The sequence below is a fragment of the Plecotus auritus genome, assembly GCF_963455305.1.
Source record: "Plecotus auritus genome assembly, chromosome: 1".
Lineage (NCBI taxonomy): Eukaryota > Metazoa > Chordata > Mammalia > Chiroptera > Vespertilionidae > Plecotus > Plecotus auritus.
The window spans coordinates 11,726,235-11,748,015 of NC_137770.1; the positions used below are offsets into that span (position 1 = coordinate 11,726,235).

The window sequence follows — 21,781 nt, forward strand, 5'->3', positions numbered from 1 at the left end:
GACTCTAGACTTGTTCTCTTTTTGTATAATATTTATTAAGGCAAGATTCTTAAAAAGTAAAGCAATAATATGAGGACGCAAGATTTAAGGGTAGGCACTCAGTCTTTTCTGTTTCATCCCAGTGGCTGACACAGTAGAAATGAGATAAATGTTTGTCAATAAAACATCGCAGATTTCTGGAAGTAGAAAAAAAGTAACCATACTGCACATGTTTTTCTAGTTTTATTCAAATGCATGTTTTATTTCTCTAGCTGGAATCCCAGTGTATCCACAATTCTTTTTGATATAACATTATACTATTAGCTCTTTTCAATGTTGTTATGTAGTTTCCATATTTATAATTTCCAGTGGATACGTACTATTTATTTAGATTGTTTTTTCCACCATTAAATACTTAGAATGTTTTGAATTTTTTACTATTATAATAAGTGATAAATATTCTTGTGTATAGTGCTGTTTCTATATTTTTTATTTTCTTAGGGTAGATGACTAGATGTGGTTAACGAGGGCAAAGAAAATGAATATTTTAATGGCTTTATTACATTACCAAACTGACTTTTAAAAGGTGTATATGAATTTATAATGCCAACAGTACTGTATGATATTGCTAGTTTTTGGAATACCCTTTCCAATATTGGGTATTATTTTTAAAAACTGCCACTTATTTAGCAAATTGAAAAGGGAGCCTTCGTTGCTCATTTTCAGGTTTTGAATACTAGATATTGGATATTTTTCCATTGGGTACAAGTTCCTCAGTCTCTCCTTGCATCATACATTTGATGTCCACACAGCTTCACGTTAGATACAGGGGAAGCATTGACTCCTGGTGGGATGGGTGGTGAACTGGAAGCCGGAAGGCATCTTCTGCTTGATTCTAATTGATTGGAGGAAGTAGCCTCTTTGTGCTTCAGTTTGCTCATTTATAAAATGGGGATGGTGTACAAAACAGTAAGGAAATGAAATTAGGCTTCTTGGAGTAACTCCTACCAATTTAAAAGATGCCTAAGTGTTTATGAAATAATTGCTCTGAATAGGTCACGATCTGGAATGTGTTTTTCGATAGTCTAACTTAAATCTCTTCTCTTGGCCCTGGCTGATGTGGCTCCTTTGGTTGGAGAGTGTTCTATTACACTAAACGGTCACAGAGTCAATTCCCAGAGAGGTCACATACCCAGGTTGCGTATGGGAGGCAATTGATTGACTTTGCTCTCTCACATTGATGTTTCTCTCTTTCTCCTTCTCCCTACCTCTCTCTCTAAAATAAATTAAAAACAAAATCTCTCCTCTTTGGCAGCTTATTAAAAGAAGCTGAATTCCACGCTGAGCAGCGGGAACATGAGCTGAATCGCAGGCGGCAACTGGGACTTTCCTCTTCCCACCATTCCCTGGAGAACGCTGACTTTGATAACAAGGATGACGATAAACATGACCAGCGGCTACTCAGTCAATTTGGAATATGGTTCTTAGTAAGAAAAAAAGTTGACTATTCTCTACTTTCTTATTTCTCATTCTAACATCACACTGATGAGGAATTTTGCCTTTCTTTTGAAAGAAGTTAAATAGTAAATGGTGAAAAATTAACCTTGGTAATGGGACACGATACCTTGGACAGTGGCACTCAACCCTGGGCTGCACATTAGATTCATGGGGGAGGCTTTTAAAAAATGGCTATGCCGCCTGGCCAGTGTGGCTCAGAGGTTGAGTGTCAACCCATGAACCAGGAGGTCATAGTTCCATTCCCGGTCAGGGCACATGCCCAGGTTGAGGGCTTGGTCCCAGTAGGGGGTATGCAGGAGGCAGACGATCGATGACTCTCATCATTGATGTTTCTATCTCTCTCTCCCTCTTCCTTTCTATCTCTGAAATCAATAAAAATATATCTTTTAAAAAATGGCAATGCCCAGATTTCACTTTAGATTCTTGAGAACTTTTAAAAGGCTTTCTAGTTGATTCTAATAAGTAGCCAGGTGTTGAAATCTACTGTGCTTGGCTCTAGACAGTTTAAAATGCACTTTTTGACAGGAAACAAATGGGAAAATAGCTAGGGTATATTGTGAAATATTAGACTCAATATGATTTACAGATCATTCACATCCTATTTTTTGTGTACAAGACATTTTTCTTGAAAGGTCAGCTTCTGTGGAGTTTTTTGTTTTTTGTTTTTAGTTATTGTAAGTCTGTCTAACAGCCAAAAAAATTATAGCCAAACTAACACAAGAAATTAGATTGCTATTGACTGATTCAGCCGCAGCATTCATCCCGTAAAGATCAAACATACAATCCAAAGTTTCAGGCAAGCTGGATTTGCCAGTTCTGCAGAGAAGCAGACTTTTGTTTCTGCCCATTAGAGATGTGAATTACGACTCCATAGTGATACATCTCTTGTGCTTTCACATGGTTACTTGAAAAAGTCTTTTTTTTTTAAAAAAAATCACATTGGGATTCAGTTGTTGATTTCACATGTCTTGTTCTTAGAACTTATTGTCTAATGACCCGATGACTACTATTGTGAGCTTTTTGAAGGCAAGGATAAGGTTTTATTTATTTTTTATGTTCCTGAATCCAAATCTACTGCTCAATAAAAGATTATTTCAGAATAAACGAATGAATGGATGATTAGCTGTTTTAAAATGTCTATTTAGAAAGTGGTGAATTAGGGGGTGGGGGCTCTAACATTTCAGAATTATTACTGATAGAAATTCTCAGCTAAATCTGATCATGTTAGACCTGAAATGTATGTAATTATTATTTTTTTTACTGAAGATATTTATGAAATTTTACTTTGTAGACTTAACGTTCTACAAGCATCTATCTAGTGCAGATTGTGTAATATGTTTCTTATAGGAGAAAAGTCTTATTGGAAGGTGCAAGCTTAAGGGGAAATGATTGTTGCAAGCCACCTCTCCTTGTAGAGAGGAACCAAGTTTCTAAGATAAGTGAGCCTCCATCATTTAGAAAACTATTTTTTCTGCCTTTAAATGAAGATGGAATAATTATGTAACGATGGATGGAGGCTGAAGCAGAGTCTAATTTGTCTATTTCCAGGTGAGCCTCTGCACACCCAGTGAGAACACACCTACGGAAAGCTTGGCCAGGCTGGTGGCCATGGTGTTCCAGTGGTTTCACTCCACAGCCTACATGATGGATGATGAAGTTGGAAGTTTGGTGGAAAAACTGAAGCCTCAGTTTGTCACCAAGTGGTTGAAAACAGTATGTGATGTTCGCTTTGATGTCATGGTCATGTGCCTTCTTCCCAAACCAATGGAATTTGCCAGGGTAAGTGGAGGCCTCCAGCTTGGGCCTGGCTGGGAGAGGAGGATTGGGGAGAAGCACCACCAGAGCTGTGAGAGTGTTATCAGTGTCTGTAGAAGAGGAAAAGTCTTCATATTTCAGTCGGTACAGCTAAATGAGTTTAGTGTAGTGGACACATTTTAGGTGATGTCCTGCTTTGATGTTGGTTTGGGATGGGGAAGAATGGAAGATGAATGTGTGAGGTATCTTTAAGAATCTAGCCCGGCCAGCGTGGCTCAGCGGTTGTGTCGACCTATGAACCAGGAGGTGACAGTTCGATTCACAGTTAGGGCACATGCCCGGGTTGTGGGTTTGATTCCCAGTGTGGGTCGTTCAGGAAGCAGCCAATCAATGATTCTCTCTCATCATTGATGTTTCTATTTCTCTCGCCCTCTCCCTTCCTTTCTGAAATCAATAAAAATACATTGAAAAAAGAATTTAAGGGAATATTCTTTCCTGACATTGCTGAATATTTTTTATCAAGAAACAAGAAAATAAAAGCCTCTCTGTGAGGTTGCTAGAGCTCAGTTCTTTTCTGGGCTGCAGTCTGTGGAAAGGCTAGCGTTTGACTATGGGCAGTTTCTGTGGCTTCACAGATATCTCTGGAGATGAATGGTAGAAGTCCTTGCTCTCCCAAATCTTTTTTGTTTTCTCCTCTGACTTATAGGTCAAATTTCCCTGTGTTTATCCTTTTGCTCTGCCTCAGTGGATCCTAGGCTTCAGATGTATGGTTGAGAAGACCCCATATTTCTTGACTACATTATAATTTGTGTCTAATCCAGAATCAATTTTTTTTTCAGAGTCAGTTTTTGGCAGCAATATATGAAATTTTTTTCAAGGTATTTTTTAAGTGTGTGTGTGTGTGTGTGTGTGTGTGTGTGTGTGTGTATGTATGTGTTTTCTTTCAAGGATATCTTGAGGCAATTTTCATTTTAAATAAGACATTTAAGAATAAAACAGAACACAGACCATCTAAAAGCATAGTTTTTTTGTTAGATTTTCAGGACTTGAGCATTTATCAAAATGCACTTCTTCTTTGGTGCCACCTACTGACTCACATATAAAACTGGATTTTTGCATAATGGAAATTCCCCACTTCTTGGCATTCTATTTTTAAAAATTAATTTTTTTATTGATTTCAGAGTGGAAGGGAGAGGGTGAGAGAGATAGAAACATCAATGATGAAAGAGAATCATTAATCAGTTGCCTCCTGCATGCCCCACAATGGGGATTGATCCTGAAACCTGGGCATATACCATGACCAGGCATCGAACCGTGATCTCCTGATTCATAGGTCAATGCTCAACCACTGAGCCACGCTGGTTGGGTTTTTCTGGCATTCTTTGACTGTGTTGATGTGTTTTCTATTATTATTTATTTCTGAATAGCATAGGGCTGGTGTGATCTAACTCTGGAAGATACGAAGAAATGGTTATATTAGAAGGAAAACTTCTCTAACTTGGGCCCCATGGTTGGGGGCCTGTGTATTAACTGGCAACAGACATTAACAGGAGAAGAGATAAAGTTTATTTACACTTATATGCAGGAGTACTCAGATATGAATAACTTTCTCAATACCCACAGATACAAGGTTTTTAGTACTTGAATGGGAAGATAAGGAAAGTTCTTTTGGGCTTTTTGATGGATCAAAACCCAAAAGGACCAAAGTTTATAGTAGTAGAAAGCTGTTTTTCTCTCAAGTACAGGTACAACTGCACATATTTGTAACGGGTTTGTCAAGCTTTAGAGATAGAATGCTCCAATAGTATTCCTGGTAGGAAGACCTTTTTGGAATTTTCAGTGGGATAATTCACATTCAGTTGTGATTAATATTTGGATCTATTTGTAACTATGGTTTTCTTCTTTTTTTTTGGTAACTAATGGATCCTGATGGTAGATTCTTACAGATCTCACTCTGAGAACACTTGGCCCAGGATTCAGATATAATGGAATCGTTGCATATAATTGTAACAAAGTGCATTCTGTTCTTTTCTTCTGTGGCTGTTGAATGCCATCAGGTTGGTGGATACTGGGATAAGTCTTGCAGCACAGTGACTCAGCTGAAGGAGGGTCTCAACCGAATCCTCTGCCTGATCCCCTACAATGTGATCAATCAGTCTGTGTGGGAGTGTATTATGCCGGAATGGCTGGAAGCCATCAGAACAGAAGTCCCAGATAACCAGTTAAAAGAATTCAGGGAAGTATTAAGGTGGGTAAGTAGTTTAATGAAGTCGCTGTAATTATAATGATGTCTAACATTTATTAGCCAGGCACTGTGCTAAGCCTTTTATATAGTCTCACTTACTTTTTAACAAAATCCTGTAGAGAAACTTGAAGGCCCAAATGGAAGAGTTGCTATAAACCATTCTAAGATGATTTGGAATTGTTCAGAAAAGATTTTGTTCTTGTGGAATAATAGATATACCATATAATTTGCTTATTTTCACACATAATTATGGTTTGAATAAAGTGGGAAACGTGCAATAGGAAAATGTTTTTGGATGCTGGGGAACAACTCTCATTCTTTAGAAATGCAATGACTTTCATTAAGTCTAATGTGAATATGAACACTAATGCTATTAACAACCGTATGAATTATTTATATCTATTCCAATGGCACAAGTTATTCCTGTAAAATGAAACATGCTAATAACAATTCAGAACACAGACTAATCTGAAGTGTTTGGCTTCCCAAATAAATATTAGAAACGCACCGGTAGGTCCTACTATGTGCCCATTGGTCATTTACTTTTGTTGCTTTGCTTTCCAGCAAAATGTTTGACATTGAGCTCTGTCCTCTACCTTTTTCAATGGAAGAGATGTTTGGCTTTATTAGTTGTCGGTTCACAGGATATCCTTCTTCTGTGCAGGAACAAGCTTTACTGTGGCTGCATGTAAGTGAATGATACTTTTGATCATTTTGGGCACTAGTTCTTAGCCTATGAACTTTAGATCCTCTGATAGAGCGGCAGGGAGTTATTGCAGAGTCCATAATCTGTATGTTTGCTGAGGACTATCTGTAGACGAATAATTCATATGCATAGATAATTGTATTTTAAATATATGTAGCTATAGTTGTGATTTATTAATAAAACACAAATTTATGTAGTACTATTACTAAATTCATAGTAGCTTTTGGTCCTTATGTATCTTTCCATAATAGATATTAAAAGTTTACTAGCTGTGTTGTGGGATTCTGATAAACTTTTGATAATAAATAGGTCTTTTACTTGGAAAGGTTGAGAGCTACTGATATAAGGGGTAGTTCATGCTGTTCATTCAGCCTGGAATGACTTTCTGTCCTGTCTCCATTTGTGAACTCCAGCTTCTCTTTTAAAATCCAACTCAAAAATGATCTCATCTATGATGTTTTCTGCTGCTTCACTGCCCCCCATCTTCCCATCAGAATTCATTCCTTCCCCCAGTATTCACACAAGTTCTTTATGTGAATACTATTTCTGTCTAATATTACAGTTAATTTTGTCTCTTCTCATGGTTATAAATGCCTTGAGAGCTGGGACTACATTTTTTTCATTTTTGAATTTATAACTCCCTTCATCTTTTCTCAACATCTGGCACATGTTTTGAATTTAGTGGGTATTCTTAAAAGTTTACTAAATTGAGTTGAATATCTGATACGAAGTTTGGGCAATTTTTAAAAAGGAGGACAGAACCACTGTAGAGGTTAGCTATGGGTGCAGATACATTTCTGTTTCATGGAAGGATGTGATCCCTAAAGTTCTTCAAGTTGTGAAGATGCCTTTCTGGGCTCTAAACCAAGGAATAGTATGTTTCACAAATGACAAAGAGTAAAGGAGATCATTAAAAAAAAAGTCACCTTTGGGACCTAGAACTTTAACTTTTATCCCAAGGTAGGCCTCAATAAGATAACTTCTCATTTTAGGAAAGCTAATTCTTCTAAAGATGGCTGGATGTTGTTACTCAGTTGTACAGCCTTTGAGCTGTGCAGTCTAGGGACAGGGCTATAAACCTCTGTCCCCACCGTGGCTAAAACTATTACAGTTTACATGTTTTATGGATTGGGCTTTGCCATAGCTTTGGTTTGAAGGTAGTGCTACAGTTGAAAGAGGATGTAAGCCACTGGTCTAAGCATTTGGGAAATAGAACAATATAGTGATTGGAGTTGACTCATTTATTAATTAAACTAGAGGCCCGGTGCACGAAATTCGTGTATGGGGGAGGGGTGTGTGTCCCTCAGCCCAGCCTGCACCCTCTCCAATCTGGGACCCCTCGAGTGATGTCCGACTGCCCATTTAGGCCTGATCCTGGTGGGATAGGGCCTAAATGGGCAGTCGGACATCCCTCTCACAATCCAGTACTGCTGGCTCCCAAATGCTCGCCTGCCTGCCTGCCTGCCTGCCTGCCTGATTGCCCCAATTGCTTCTGCCTGCCAGCCTGATCACCCCCTAACCACTCCCCTGCCAGCCTGATCGATGCCTAACTGCTTCCCTGCCGGCCCGATTGCCCCTAACTGCCCTCCCCTGCTGGCCATCTTGTGTCCACATGGGGGCGGACATCTTTGACAACATGGGGGCGGCCATCTTGTGTGTTGGAGTGATGGTCAATTTGCATATTACCTCTTTATTATATAGGATGAGGAAACATTTATAGAGCTCCTCTGTGCCAGTCACTGTAATAGGTGCTGGGATACAATTGAGAAGCAATGGTCCTTTCCTCCTACTTCCTTTCTTCACAGTGGGAGAGATAATATCAAATAATCAAATGTAATGCAAAGTGATACTTGCTCTAATAAAGGTATATAGAAAGTTCTAAGAAAGCAGAGCAGAGAATGGATTAATTCTGCCCAAAGGAAAGAGGCATCTCTTTCCAGAAAATTCATTACAGATAAGGTAACTTGATTTTGGCAGGATACCTGAGCTTGCTTCAAGGAACAGGAACAGATGGGACATTCAGATGGGAGTGGGGACATGCTCACAGATTTTACTAGTCCAGGACAAAGGTGATGAGCTAAGGCACTAGCAGTGACATGGAAAGGAGGGACCACATAAAGAGGTACTTCAAAGTGTTAATAGAAAGAACATGATGATTTATTGGTTATGGGGAGTGGGGTTCAGTGGTACCATTGATTTTCTTAATACAATAGATTGAGGATGACTGTGCTGATAGAATATGTGGAAGGCTAAGTGTCCTTATGTTCAATAGTTCACTGATAAAAATGTTAAGTGTAGTTTTATTTGAATTTTAAAGTTATATTTTGGGGGGATATATATGCCTTTTTTCCTCAGGTATTATCGGAGTTAGACATCACGGTCCCACTTCAACTATTAATAAGTATGTTTTCTGATGGAGTTAATTCTGTCAAAGAACTGGCAAATCAAAGAAAATCAAGAGTCAATGAATTGGCAGGGAACATTGCAGCTCGAAGGGTAATTATGCCACAACTGTTTTTGTCTTATTAACATTTTGCAGATTATACTGGGTCTAAAAGTAGCATCATGTAAACTTCTCTGAAAATGCTTTTCATTCTATCTCTCTCTGGAAACTTTTAAGCACATAAGTAATAGAAAGCATTAATCTAATAAAGGTTTGGTTAAGTCTGTAATTACTAGTAATAAATTGTTATTGAGTTTTCATTTTCCTTTGAGTTTTTCTCCTATACATACCTATTAGCTATCTCTTATCTTTGATGAAAGCAAAAACAAAACAAAACAAAACAAAACAAAACAAAAAACCCACACCGCTTTTTGGGTACTTTTTTTTGGGGGGGGTGGTGTCTCCTGGCAAACAAGAATTCTTTACCAGCTACTGAGCAGATAGCTGCTTTACTTTGGGGATGAAGAGTTTGGATGTTTTCTTTTTTTTTATTGTGTTTTGGGAAGATACCATCAGCTGGTGGTGACCATGAGTGATACTGTCATTATGAACCAACTAAGTCCATTTTATTAACCCCTTTAAACCCATTTTATTGATGCCTTTGTACCTTTGTGTATAAGAAAAGTCAATATAATCTGGTCCAAAGTGTATGAAAACTGTTGGAAATTTTTTTTATGCTCACCTAAGCATATGTTTTTTATTGATTCCAGAGGGGGTGGGGGAGAGATGAGAGAGAAACATCAATCGGTTGTCTCCTGTACATGCCCCAACTGGGGATTGAACCCACAACCTAGGTATGTGCCCTGACTGGGAATTGAACCCACACCCTTTTGGGGTATGGGACAATGCTCCAACCAACTGAGCTATCCGGCCAGAGTTTGTTGGAAGTTTTTGATACTTTTTCTGTGGATGACCTGATAGAATTTCGGTTGATGTAATGACATTCCCAGACCATGATCAGTTTTCGAGAGGTTGACTCACATCTGATGGTGGGCAGGGACTGTTCTAATTTTTCTCTTTGTCAAGCCTCTCCATTACATTTTCCCCACTGTATAGCACAGGCCCCCCATCATTCCACCTGACATCTGGGGATTAAAAAATATAACAGTCATGGGATCATAGTGTATTCAGTGCTTTTTAAAAGATCTGCCTCATAGGAACCAGCTGCCATTTATAGTTTGCTTTTTCCTTCTGTAACCTTTAATATTATATTACTTCATTAGCACTTTATTAACAATTAATGACATCACAGAAGTGTGAACTAGTTGAGGAAGAGCTCATTATTTTCATTTTACAGCTACTTAACCTGAGGTTAAGTGAACTGAAGTGATTTGCCATAGATAACCCTATCAATATCCAGGTATTCTGATCCTTTATGGGGTACTCATCTTCTTTTTTTAAAATATGGTGTTCAAGGAGCTTGTTTGTTATTAGAGAAATCTTTAAGGGAGAAAATATGATTTGAAAGTGACGTACAGGCATGTCATGTCAGTGAGGGTCCTGCTATAGAATTTATCCCCGCTGGTTCAGATGAAGGGACTTTCATGGAAACCCTACCTATAGAGTTATGGGAAAGGTTAAGGGAGCAATAAGGGTTGGTGAGCTTTGGTGAACCCACAGTTCAGTAGGAAACCATTATTCCTCTAGGGCTGAAAGAACAAGGGAAAATAGTTCCTGAAGCCCTTTGGGAGCTGAAATGATAAGGGGAGGGCTGGCTAGAGGAGCTATAGGATGATGAAGAGACTGCCAGAGATGTAGCATCAGAGCAGGCAAAGGGTGGGAGAAATAGTCCTACCTATTTCTCCTTAAGCTTCAGGTCTTCTGCTGGCACCTCCCATTGACTTAACACAACTGGAAGCCAGCCAGAAAGAGAGCCAGGAATGACTCAGTCCTTGGCATTCTTGGGCTGAGGTGCAGGGAAGATCAGGGCAATGAGAGCCTGGGTGGGTTGTGTTGGCACATGGAGAATAACCAGTAAACAGATTTGACTTATATTGTTTTCCCAGGATAGTTTAGTAATTATAATATCCAGAGGCCATTTGTCTTTAAACAGTCTTGTCAATCTGACATTCTGTGCTTATATTTCTAAAATTGATCTTGCAATTTTTTACTTTTGTTAAGTTCTCATTTTTTTTGTAGGTTATGGTTTTAGCTAGATGCAGACAATTTAGTTTAATTAGAAATGTTTGATGGGATGAAAGATATAATGACAAAGACAGCTGCCTTCATTCTTTAGAATGCTGATGTTTTATTCACCTGACAGAAAGTTTGGATAATTTTATTTCTTATATTTATATTTTGAGAAGATTTATAGTATTTGGAGGTACTAATGCTATTGGCTAAGAAAGGAAATCAGTGTAACAGCTGGAAATACCTTCCGATATTTTATACAACCATTTGAGCCCCTGCAAGTTCACTTATGTATGTTGATGTTCTTTCTTCTAGGTGAGTGTTGCCTCTGATCCTGGTCGACGAGTTCAGCACAACATGCTGAGTCCATTTCATAGTCCTTTTCAGAGTCCATTTCGGAGTCCTATGCGTAGTCCTTTTCGTAGCCCTTTCAAGAATTTTGGACACCCAGGAGGAAGGACTATTGACTTTGATTGTGAAGATGATGAAATGAATCTAAATTGTTTCATCCTCATGTTTGATCTTCTCCTGAAGCAGGTAGCTGAAGCATGAGCTTCCTTTAGTTCAGAGGTGAAGGATGAGGAGAGCATTTGTATAGTGATTTTTTTGGTGTGTGTTGGACATCTTCACACTTACTGAAATGATGCAGCATTACTCAAGACATTTTTCAAACTCCTTTGGGAATTTCCTAAAGAGCCTGAAAAAATAAATATGCATAAATATTTATTTTTGTATAAATATCTACAATGATATTGACGTATGAGAATGGATATGAATTTTAGAAACATACTAGCTTCATTAGAATTGATTCTTTTGAACACATTTGGTGAACATATTGGATAATGCAATTGTTGGGAAGAGCAAGGTACAACTCTATAGTGATGGGCTGAGTTTAATATATTTTATAAATTGATTTTTGAAGGTAATTTTAAAAGAGAAGTTTAAGAGGTTTGGTCAGAGGAACATTTCTTCTTGACTTTTAATTTTGAAATAATTTTAGACTTGCAGAAAAGTTGCAAGAACAATACAAAGAATTCCCAAATACTTCTCCCCTAAGTTTTTCAGATGTTAACATTTAGCACATTTTATTCTTTCTTTTTATCTTATTCTGTATATGTTGGTATGAAAATTTAATGAACCATTTGAGAGTAAGCTGCAAGCATGATGTTCCTTTATCTTTAAAATTTCAGAATGTATTCTCTAAAAAAAATAAGGACATTTTCTTCCATAACCAAGTACATTTATCAATTCAGGAAATTAATTTATTATAATACTATTATGTAACGTACAGAAATAATTTATTTTTTAAAATTGATATAACAATCATCTTTATGACAAAAAAATTATTTTTGATTGAGAACACAATCCAGCATCACTTATTGCAGTTATTTCTCCTGCCTCATTAGTTTTAATCCAGAATACTTCTTCAGTCTTTGTTTATCTTTTATGTTCTCGACATTTTAAAAAAAAGTCCAGTTATTTTGTAGAATGCCCATCAATTTGAGTCTCATGTTTCCTTATGAATCGATTTGGGTTGAGCGTTTTTTGGCATTAATGCCACAGATGTGATATTGTGTTCATTTTAGTGCATCAGATCAGAAAGCACATGATACGATAATGTCCCCTTATTGGTGGCGATAACTTGGTTAAGGTGAATTTTGCAGATTTCCCTACTATAAAGTCATCATTTTCCTTTGTAATTAATAAGTAGCTTATAGAGAGATACTTTAAGACTATGAGATTTCCTGTTTCTCATCAGACTTTTACCTGCTAGTTTAGCATCCATGGATGATTCATGGCTGAATTAGTTATTACTATGAGGGTTATCAAATAATAATTTTCTGATTCCATCATTTCAAAAAATTTATTAGTTGGCATTCCACGGAAGGAACAGTTTTCTCTTCTCTCCCATTTATATATTTATTTGTTTATCTACTTACTAGAGGCCCAGTGCATGAATTCGTGGACGGGTGGGGTCCCTCGGCCTGGCCAGTGATTGGGGCCCATTGGGGCCGGCCAGGAGGTTGGCTGTGGAAGTGCACTGACCACCAGGTAGCAGCTCCTGCGTTGAGCGTCTGCCCCCTGGTGGTCAGTGCACATCATAGTGACCAGTCATAAAGGTCACTTAGGCTTTTATATATATAGATATCCTCATGTACTCATGGATTCTCATTTTATTCAGTGGGTTAGAATTTGTTTCAGTGGGTTAACTTTTATTTTGATGCTTGTGTCATCCCATATTTGGCTAGTGGGAGTCCCTTTAAGCCAGTTCCTGTGTTCTTTTGACATGGTCCATCATTCTTTGAACACTTCCTTAATTTCTGGCATGACAAGACATTCCAGGCTCATTTTATATTTTCTTTGCCCCACCCCTGAAACCAGCCATTTCTCCAAGGATCCCTGGTTCTTTTTAGTGGATAATGGTATTTAGAAACCAAAATCTGGACACTAGGTAAGGAGCAGCATTTTTTAAATGTGTAAAACCTCAGAGAGTGATACGTTTTAAGAAACAACTCCCTTTAAATATTCTACATGATTTAAAAAACAATTCTCATTACTTTGTCTTATGTATATAGTCTTTTAAGAAGAATCCATGGAAATCAGTGTATATTCATGGTCTATAAGTCTTAGCATCTTTAAATAATTTAATATTGTCAGTTAATGAAAAGTTTCCCCCATTAGTGTGTCAATGCAATAGTGGACAAAAGGACCAAACTCCTTCTTCTTCTTCTTCTTCTTTTTTTTTTTTTTTGCCTTTTTTTGTTGTTGATGTCTTTCAGATGGAGTTACAAGATGATGGGATCACGATGGGTTTAGAGCACAGCATATCAAAAGACATAATTTCCATTATAAACAATGTCTTCCAAGCCCCCTGGGGGGGCTCCCACACCTGCCAGAAGGACGAAAAAGCAATTGAGTGTAACTTGTGTCAGGCTAGCATTCTCTGCTATCAGCTGGCTTGTGAACTCCTGGGGAGACTGGCTCCTAAAGAAGAAAGCCGGCTGGTGGTAAGCGGTTGAAGAAGTGAGGCGGCCTCTGTCTAAGTGTAATAAGGATGCAGTAGTGGTATAATATGGGGTCTTTCTCCACGGTTAGCTATGCTCCATGCTGGGTTATATGTCAGACTGTGTTAAAAAAAAGCTTTCCTTCCACCAAGTCAGGCTCCTGGAATATGAGATGGTGCTACATTATATAGAACTCTTGGGTTAGAAATCTTGAGCCTTAAGTTAGGGTTTGTAGCACACACATTCACACAGTTTTCACAAATACAAAGCATTACTGGTATTCTTGAAATAACGTTGATCAGAAAGTCATATTATAAAATTTAGATAACAGTGAATACTACAAAATATACATATCTAATATTGAGAAGGTAGATTGGCTATGGACAGCAAGAATTCCTAGGTTACTGCAGTTTGTAAAACTTACTGACTTCATCAACAGCCAATACAATTTTAATTTAGCTACTCCATGCGTTAGTTATTTCCTGTTTAGCTTATTTTCCATCTAAGTCACACACATCATCAAAATAGCCTCATACCATCATAGCTAGGATTATTTGCCATCTTCTCTTTTTCTTCCTTTCCCCTAATGTTTGTCTAGGTATAAAGCGACTTAAAAGTATTTTTTGAGGTATAGTATACATTCAGTAAAATGTTCTTCAGTTTTTAAGTACCTTTAAGCTCACCGAACTCGTTAGTCCTACCTGTCGCAAAATAACATCCCTGTAGTTTGGTCTTTTAACATAGTCATTGGGTACTTAGTATAAAGCAGTCACAGTAGTAGATGATGGGAAAACAAATTAAAATCAAAAGCTTAGAGTCTAATCAGGAAGATGGTTAAATAAATGAAAAACCAGAAGACAGAGTGATGAGCATCCTGAGAGAGGTATGAACAAGGTGGCTATGGGAGTGCAAAGAAGGAACAACAAATCTACCTTAGAGGAGTAATAGGGACCCTCAAGGTCTCCCGGAGGAGGTGGTTCCTGAGCTTTACTGAAGGAGGAGTGGAATTAATGAAACGAAAGCGGCAGGGGAGCAGGACTTTTGAGACCCAGAAAACCCGCTGTTTAAATGGTGTAGAGGACAGTAGGGAATGATACACTCAGGAAACTGCAAGTAGTTCTGTATTAGAGCAGTGAGGAGGGTGGCAGAGTCATGAAAGTGGAGTTCAGGAAAGACTCAGTTTTTACTCAGATTTATTGAGGGCTTTGTTTGCCAAACTAAGAAGTTTGGATTTTGTCTTGGTGACAGTGGGGATGTGCCAAAGAATTCTAATCAGGTGATGATACACTTGGATGGATTTGAGAACTTCATCCTGTCAGTGGGGGAGAGAGACTGGAGGATTTGGACATTGGGGCAGGGCTCTATCAGAAGGTTAATGTGGCCACTCACGGAAGAAAGCTGGGGGGCCCGAATGAAAGCGGTGGTGGGATGAAGGGAAGGGGTAGGCCTGACAGACTTCTCAGGGAAAGGAGCAACAGCACTTGTTCACTTGGCATTTAGGAATGGAAAAGTTGAGAACAAAGCTGTGTTTTCTTGCTTTGGAGGTAAAAATGTTGCCATTTACAGAAAATGGTCACTGTAGTAGGAGAAGTGAGTTTTGGGGCAGGAGTGGGATATAATGCAGTCATATTCAGACATAGTGTTAAGTATATGCACTTTGTTTTATATATATATTTAAGTAAATTCACATTGTTAAGTATATATTGTTAAGTATATTCACATATATATGTATACATACATACATATATTCACATTGTTGTACAATCAATCTCTAGAACTTTTTCATCTTGCAAAACTGAAACTCTATACTCAGTGAACAGTTACTCCCTGCTCCCCTTTCCCTTAGCCCCCGGAAACCACCATTCTATTTCCTCTTTCCATGAGTTTGACTACTGTAGATACTGCATATAGATGGAATCATACAGTATTTGTCCTTTTTGTAATTGGCTTACCGTAACATCTAAAAAGTTCATCCATGTTATAGCATGTGTCAGAATTTCCTTCCTTTTTCAAGGCAAAGTAATATTCCATTGTATGTATATATCACATTTTGTCTATCTGTTCATCTGTTGATTTTCACCAAAATTTTAAAATTTCTCCTTTTTATTAAGCTTAGGATTTTATTTTTAAAGAGTATCCCCTTTGGCTTATTTGCATATACAGAGGGATTATGGGAGGTCTCGGTAACTTTTTTAGAAGACTTAATCAAATTGCATACAAAAATATTGGCTTCTTATGTAACTTAATTTATATGATACCTTGATTATAATTTAAAAAGCTAATTTATTAAGTAATTTAAGTAGGTATCTTTATTAAAAAAGCAAAGCAAGTAAATTTAGTAAACTTTTACATCTGATTCACAAGGCACAAATGCTGCCCCACCTCCAGCCTGTTTAAAAACGCAGGCAGCTAGAGGCTTTTGTTATCAAAATTCCATCCTAAAATTCTGCTGTTGGATTTTAAGAAATATTTAGTTATTCCTTAGAGGCCAAAAGCTTCATAATATTTAAAATATATGTATATAAGTAAAATATATTGATTAATTTTTATTTGATAAAGTTTTCCGTGTGATTTCAAGTATATTAAATTGGTTAAATTCAAAATATTTCCTTTAAGAAGAGAGTACAAATTCCTTGAATTACTCCAGGCCCTTGGAGTTTTCCAAGAATCATCCTTTGGTTATAGCCTTCAAATTTAACTTGGAAAAACGATCAAATATATATACATATATTTGATTTAAAGATTATATACTTTTTATAATTATCTTAAGATATCAATTAAATTTAAAATGGTTTTAGTATTAAAAATTTTGTTTGGGATCACAGAATTAATCCTCTTTTTTACTTAGACTAATAAACAACATATTTTGAATTCCTAATTATTTCAGGGAAAACACAAAAATCATTTTATTTTCTCAAAAATAAGTTTCTATACTTTAGGCATTTAGTTACCACAACTATATAATTTCTCCCAAATTAATTTGAATGTTAAACTTTTAGAGCTGGCAAGTCAAATATTTAGCATTTCTTGATTAGTAACACTTATATTTTTGAGAATAAATTTCAAAAATACAAGTCATAATCAATTAATAGATTCAATTCTGCCCTCTAGATTTTTCATGAGGCAAATTTAGATTAATATTTCAGTATTATGTCATTTCAAAATACCTAGATATTTAATAAATTTTATTATTTATATAATTAAGCAAACTTACAAAATTTTAAGCTGCCAAACCCTTTTCTGGATGGCAAAACAGGTTCAGCAAGGGCCTAGCCCAGTGGTCGGCAAACTCATTAGTCAACAGAGCCAATATCAACAGTACAACGATTGAAATTTCTTTTGTGAGCCAAATTTTTTAAACTTAAACTTCTTCTAACGCCACTTCTTCAAAATAGACTCCCCCAGGCCATGGTATTTTGTGGAAGAGCCACACTCAAGGGACCAAAGAGCCACATGTGGCTCGTGAGCCGCAGTTTGCTGACCACTGGCCTAGCTGATTGACTTTAAACTGACCATATTTTTTTTCTGCCCGGGGAAGTCAAGAAGCAAACTTGTAGGTATTCAAATGCAAAATTGTCACATTCCTTAAAGATGCTGCTGGCGGGGAAACCTTGGCCTACCTGCTTGTTCTGCTGGGGGAAGGGCAACGAGCCCCTTTCTCTATTAGAAGGCACAGCTAGCTTTTACCTGGGCTACTTAGATCTTTATGACATATTTTTCAACAATTTTTTTTGAGATTCAAATCCAATTCTAATTATTTTAAGGCATTTACTTTGGATAAATTCTATAACAGAGACAGTTTTACTGATTTTCTTGATGGTCTTAAATTTAACTTTTGAATGCAGTTTATTAGCGTTTCTTTATTATGGAAATACCAATCTTGTTGCTTGAACCTAGCCTGTATTTTTTCCCTGGGTCAAATCCACCATCTTTCTGAGGAAAAAACCAGTCTTGGGGTTTTATTCTGTGCCACCGCAGAGAGTCAAGCTTAAAAACCCTATCTAAATGTCCAAAAATCGGACAGTTGCACACATTTGTTTTAAGTTAGCTTCTCTCTTTATGAGTACAGAAATCCCAGACGCATTTCTAAATTTTTTTATGGTGAGAAGGAGACTTTAAATTAGCATACTGGGAGAGTGGGTGTCCATATTGGATATCCACATGTCTCCTTTCCCCCACCTCCTGCTTGCTTTGGGGGAAGAGTCAGTAACAGACCTGGATGCGTTTAAAGGTATGCTTAACAGATAAAGAGAGATTTTAAATTTTTTTCCTATTTCACTTTCCAAAGTAATTACTAGCACCCAAGGTGACCTTAGCCAAATTTTGCATTTCCCATCGAGTTCTTCTATAATTTTTAAACAAAGCTTTAAGTAGTCTTTTTGCAGGAGAGCTGATAGCTCTGCCCTCTCCAGCCACCTTTGAATCTCTCTGCACCAGAGGTGGATTCGGCAGCGGGGTTTTATTTCTTATTACAGATTTTAGATTCTCAAAACAAATTAGGTATTTTATGATTTGAACAAGAAACCACATTAATGATGACTACGGCACTCTTTTTTCAGCCTGATTTTAAAAAAGTACCTTTTGATATTCCAATTTCTTTATAATTTTGCCTTCTAACCAAATTTTTCCCCATTATAATCTGACTTAACCACAAAGTATCTCCCAAGCACTTGGGGATCTGCGGGTTTCCGAAGCTGACATGGGCTCTATGCACAGTTAATCTTACCACCATCGCTAGTGTTGTTTCTGCTCAGGTGAATCCTTCTTTCTCCAAATTGTCCATATTTTGGGCTCCATTAATGTTGGTGCTGCAAGCGTTCAGGAAGCCCCATGTTGGGCGCCATTAATGCCGGGGTTCTTGTTCCAGCATTACAAAGGGTTCAGCAATCTGGAGAAAGGCTGTGTGTAGATTAAGTAAGAGTCCAAAGATAAAAGATAATTTTTTTTTCAAATTTTTATTAAGGTATTATATGTGTACATATCTTACTAAAAGATAATTTTGAAAGGCATTGTGGGGTCAGAGAAGCTTCAGCTAAAGGAGCTAAAGTTTTCCTTGTCTCAGGACCCTTGCTTTTTATTAGCACAATTTGTCCCAAGGCAAGGTGGAGATAATATACTTCAAAGCGTAGGGTACAGAAGCATTGTCACATTGGGGAATAGCCTACAGCTGTTCAGGTGTTTGGCCAGTAGGAGGCAATAACATGTAGATTAAGATGCCATGTGCTGTCTGGCAGCAAACAATCATCCTATTTAGGTTTGGGGGAAGTGCCTTTCAGCCATTCCAACAGGTGATTACATTTGTGACTCAGCCCTTGTTGAGTCCCCAAGTTTCATCAACCTTTAGATGAAACTCTTGTAATTATGACATGCTGGAATTGGCTTCCGGCACCATTGTATGTATATATCACATTTTGTCTATTTGTTCATCTGTTGATGGATACTTGGCTTGCCATACCTAGTTCTCTTTAACATATATATTATAGCTATTTCTTATTCCTAAAATTTTGATTTCTCTAGACAATCGATATTTCTATTTTAAATGTTGATGCGAACCCCTTATTCCCTGCTAATTAAGTAGTTATTGAACAAAATGTACATGGATTGGCATCTCTTGGTGAGTAGGGCACACTCACAGGGATTAAAGCAGAGATGGGAAAGCAGGCCTAAGAAGATTTAAAAATGTTTTTGATATTTCCCATATTATTTCAAGGGAGTGAAAATATTTCACTAACACCTCATCTAAATTTCCATGAACCATTAAGGAAATAAGCTCAAGCCTCCTGTGAGGCAGGTGCCTCTGTCCCCCAGGGCTCAGCACAGGCTGGGCCACAGCAGGCACACAACTGGTCTCTGTTGCAGAACCTTCGTTACATCCCAATGGGCTGCTCATCTGGCTGCTTGTCATATTTGTTCCAGGAGCCCACAGACAGCCTTGAGGATAGCCTCCTTTCTTCCAGACCTGAGTTTACCATAGGCCCTGAAGGTGAGGAGGAGGAGAATCCAGCCAGCAAGCGTGGGGAGAACCCAGGGAATCACACCGAGCCCACGGAACATGCTGGTAGGTGAACTCAGGCACACCCAAGTTTGCACAGGCCCAACGTTCAGAACCCTGGTTGCTTAGGTTACCATTGACTTGCACAAGTTCAGACTTGGCTTCCTTAATATAGACTTGTGCAAATGAATCATTCCCCCAGATCATGAAGGGAACAGATCCAGGATGTGTTTCTAGTGGGTCAGAGGTCACTGAGCATCTTTCTGGCAGCAGGTGCTTGTTATTGACAAAACCCCCCTGTTTTAGTGTAAAAAACACCACCTTCCTACTTATGGCGTATTGTGTTCTCTGTGCAGAAGTAGCTGTGAACCAAGGTGCGAGGCTGAATGGAGGGTGCTGACACTCTCCACAGCCACTCAGGGCATTTGGCCAGAGCAGAGTGTGCTGGGACAGAGGCGTTGGAATTTGGCTCCTGTGCCCCCAGAGTATGACCAGGACTCTGGACAGGCTCACACCTGAGCAATTTGTGCTCTAGGGCTGATTGGCTTGCTCGGAGCTGGGAGGGAGGATGGTCTGTTGCCAGTTGCTCAAAGGCTCAATATGGGCTAACTGGGGACAGCAGGATGGCAGGAAGGCCCGGAATCATACTCTAGCTCCTCACATGCTGAAGGAGTTTCAGGAAATTAGGATGTAACCCCAGGTGCCTCTCGGAAAGCCTGGCTTTTAGTCTGTGCTATGGCATTCTGGGAATAAATCCAAGTAGTTTTTAATCTTCCTATTTCCATTATCCTGAACTATTAAGCTATCTGGCTGGCCCCTGGGAGACCCACCCCCAGAAGCATGGGCTTTGTATTAGTCCCTCAGTGAACAGCAAATATTGTTATGTGACTATTGTGTGGGGTTCATTGTAGGTCCTGGGGTGTCATATTCAGATCAGGGTAATGATATCATTACCACAGCATGCTTGGTTGGAATTGACTGCTTCTGCATGGATTGTATAAATGGTCAGTTGAGTATGGCTATCCTGGCTCACATTATTTAGAACCATTGGCACTTAGAATTTGGAGGAACACCTGAGATGACCTACTTCATTGGTTTTCATCGTGTACTTGGAGTTGTACAGGCTCTCTGTGGTTTCCTTTGGACCTTCCTTATGTGGGGTGGCTAATGGTAGGAAGATGTGGGTCAATGATCAAGACTCAGGCTGCCCACCTTGCTTCAACCTGACTGCACTGTTGCTCCATTTCCTATAGTGGAGTTCTAGGTAAAACGTCCTTTGAACAAAGTATTCTGTAGAAAAGAAATTTGAAACTTGCTGATTCTTGTTCAGCCTTCTCACGTTACAGATGAGGAAAATACATTGTGGATGAGTTAAACAACTTGCTATTTTCATGTAGCTCGTATTACTCATTTCTACTTTATGCTTCTCATGCTGCCCAGACGGTAATGGAGAACTTGGATCATCCGCGGAGTTGAAACACAAACAAAATTAATGAGCTCTGACCTCCCTCCCCCAATTGTGGGTATCTTGGGGTGGGGGTTTGGGAATTGCATACCCAAATATTGTAAAACTAATATTTAGTGGCAGGGTGGAGGCTAGAATCTGGTTTACTTAGAATTAACTATACTTGCTGAGACCTGGGCCCAGCCTGTGTTATTGTCTAAAGAGAGCAGAGATTTTACTTATGATCCAGTAACCTGGACTCTTTATATGCAAACATATTTTTCAAACCTAAGATAGCACACAAAATCAATTAGCTGCCACTTTTATTTATTTATATGTAACATTTTATTTGAACAATGCTTAAAATTAAGCCATTTATTTTTATAAATGACTCTTTTCCTTGCTCAATTGTTCTAACCTCCACTTGTTTAAACATTTGGTGTATTTGTCTTCTCCAAGCACGTATTCAGGCTCCCATCACAGCTTCTGGCCCACTTCCCTTCTTTTACTCTCTGCTGTCTTGCAGGACGCAGTGATAAATGGTCTCCTCCGGGAGGTCTCCAT

General features: G+C 38.3%; 1 protein-coding gene across 8 annotated transcripts in view; it reads left to right on the forward strand.

Moving 5' to 3' along the window:
* The window catches only part of UNC79 (unc-79 homolog, NALCN channel complex subunit), a 218,381-nt gene that overhangs the window by 96,786 nt on the left and 99,814 nt on the right, over positions 1-21,781 (forward strand). For all 8 annotated transcript variants that reach the window (XM_080687550.1, XM_080687552.1, XM_080687553.1 and 5 more), the window contains 8 exons: positions 1,295-1,466; positions 3,046-3,276; positions 5,310-5,500; positions 6,062-6,185; positions 8,559-8,699; positions 11,092-11,313; positions 13,557-13,784; positions 19,698-19,839. In XM_080687550.1, coding sequence (XP_080543676.1) covers positions 1,295-1,466; positions 3,046-3,276; positions 5,310-5,500; positions 6,062-6,185; positions 8,559-8,699; positions 11,092-11,313; positions 13,557-13,784; positions 19,698-19,839 — 1,451 coding nt within the window. The remainder of the gene's footprint in view (positions 1-1,294; positions 1,467-3,045; positions 3,277-5,309; positions 5,501-6,061; positions 6,186-8,558; positions 8,700-11,091; positions 11,314-13,556; positions 13,785-19,697; positions 19,840-21,781) is intronic.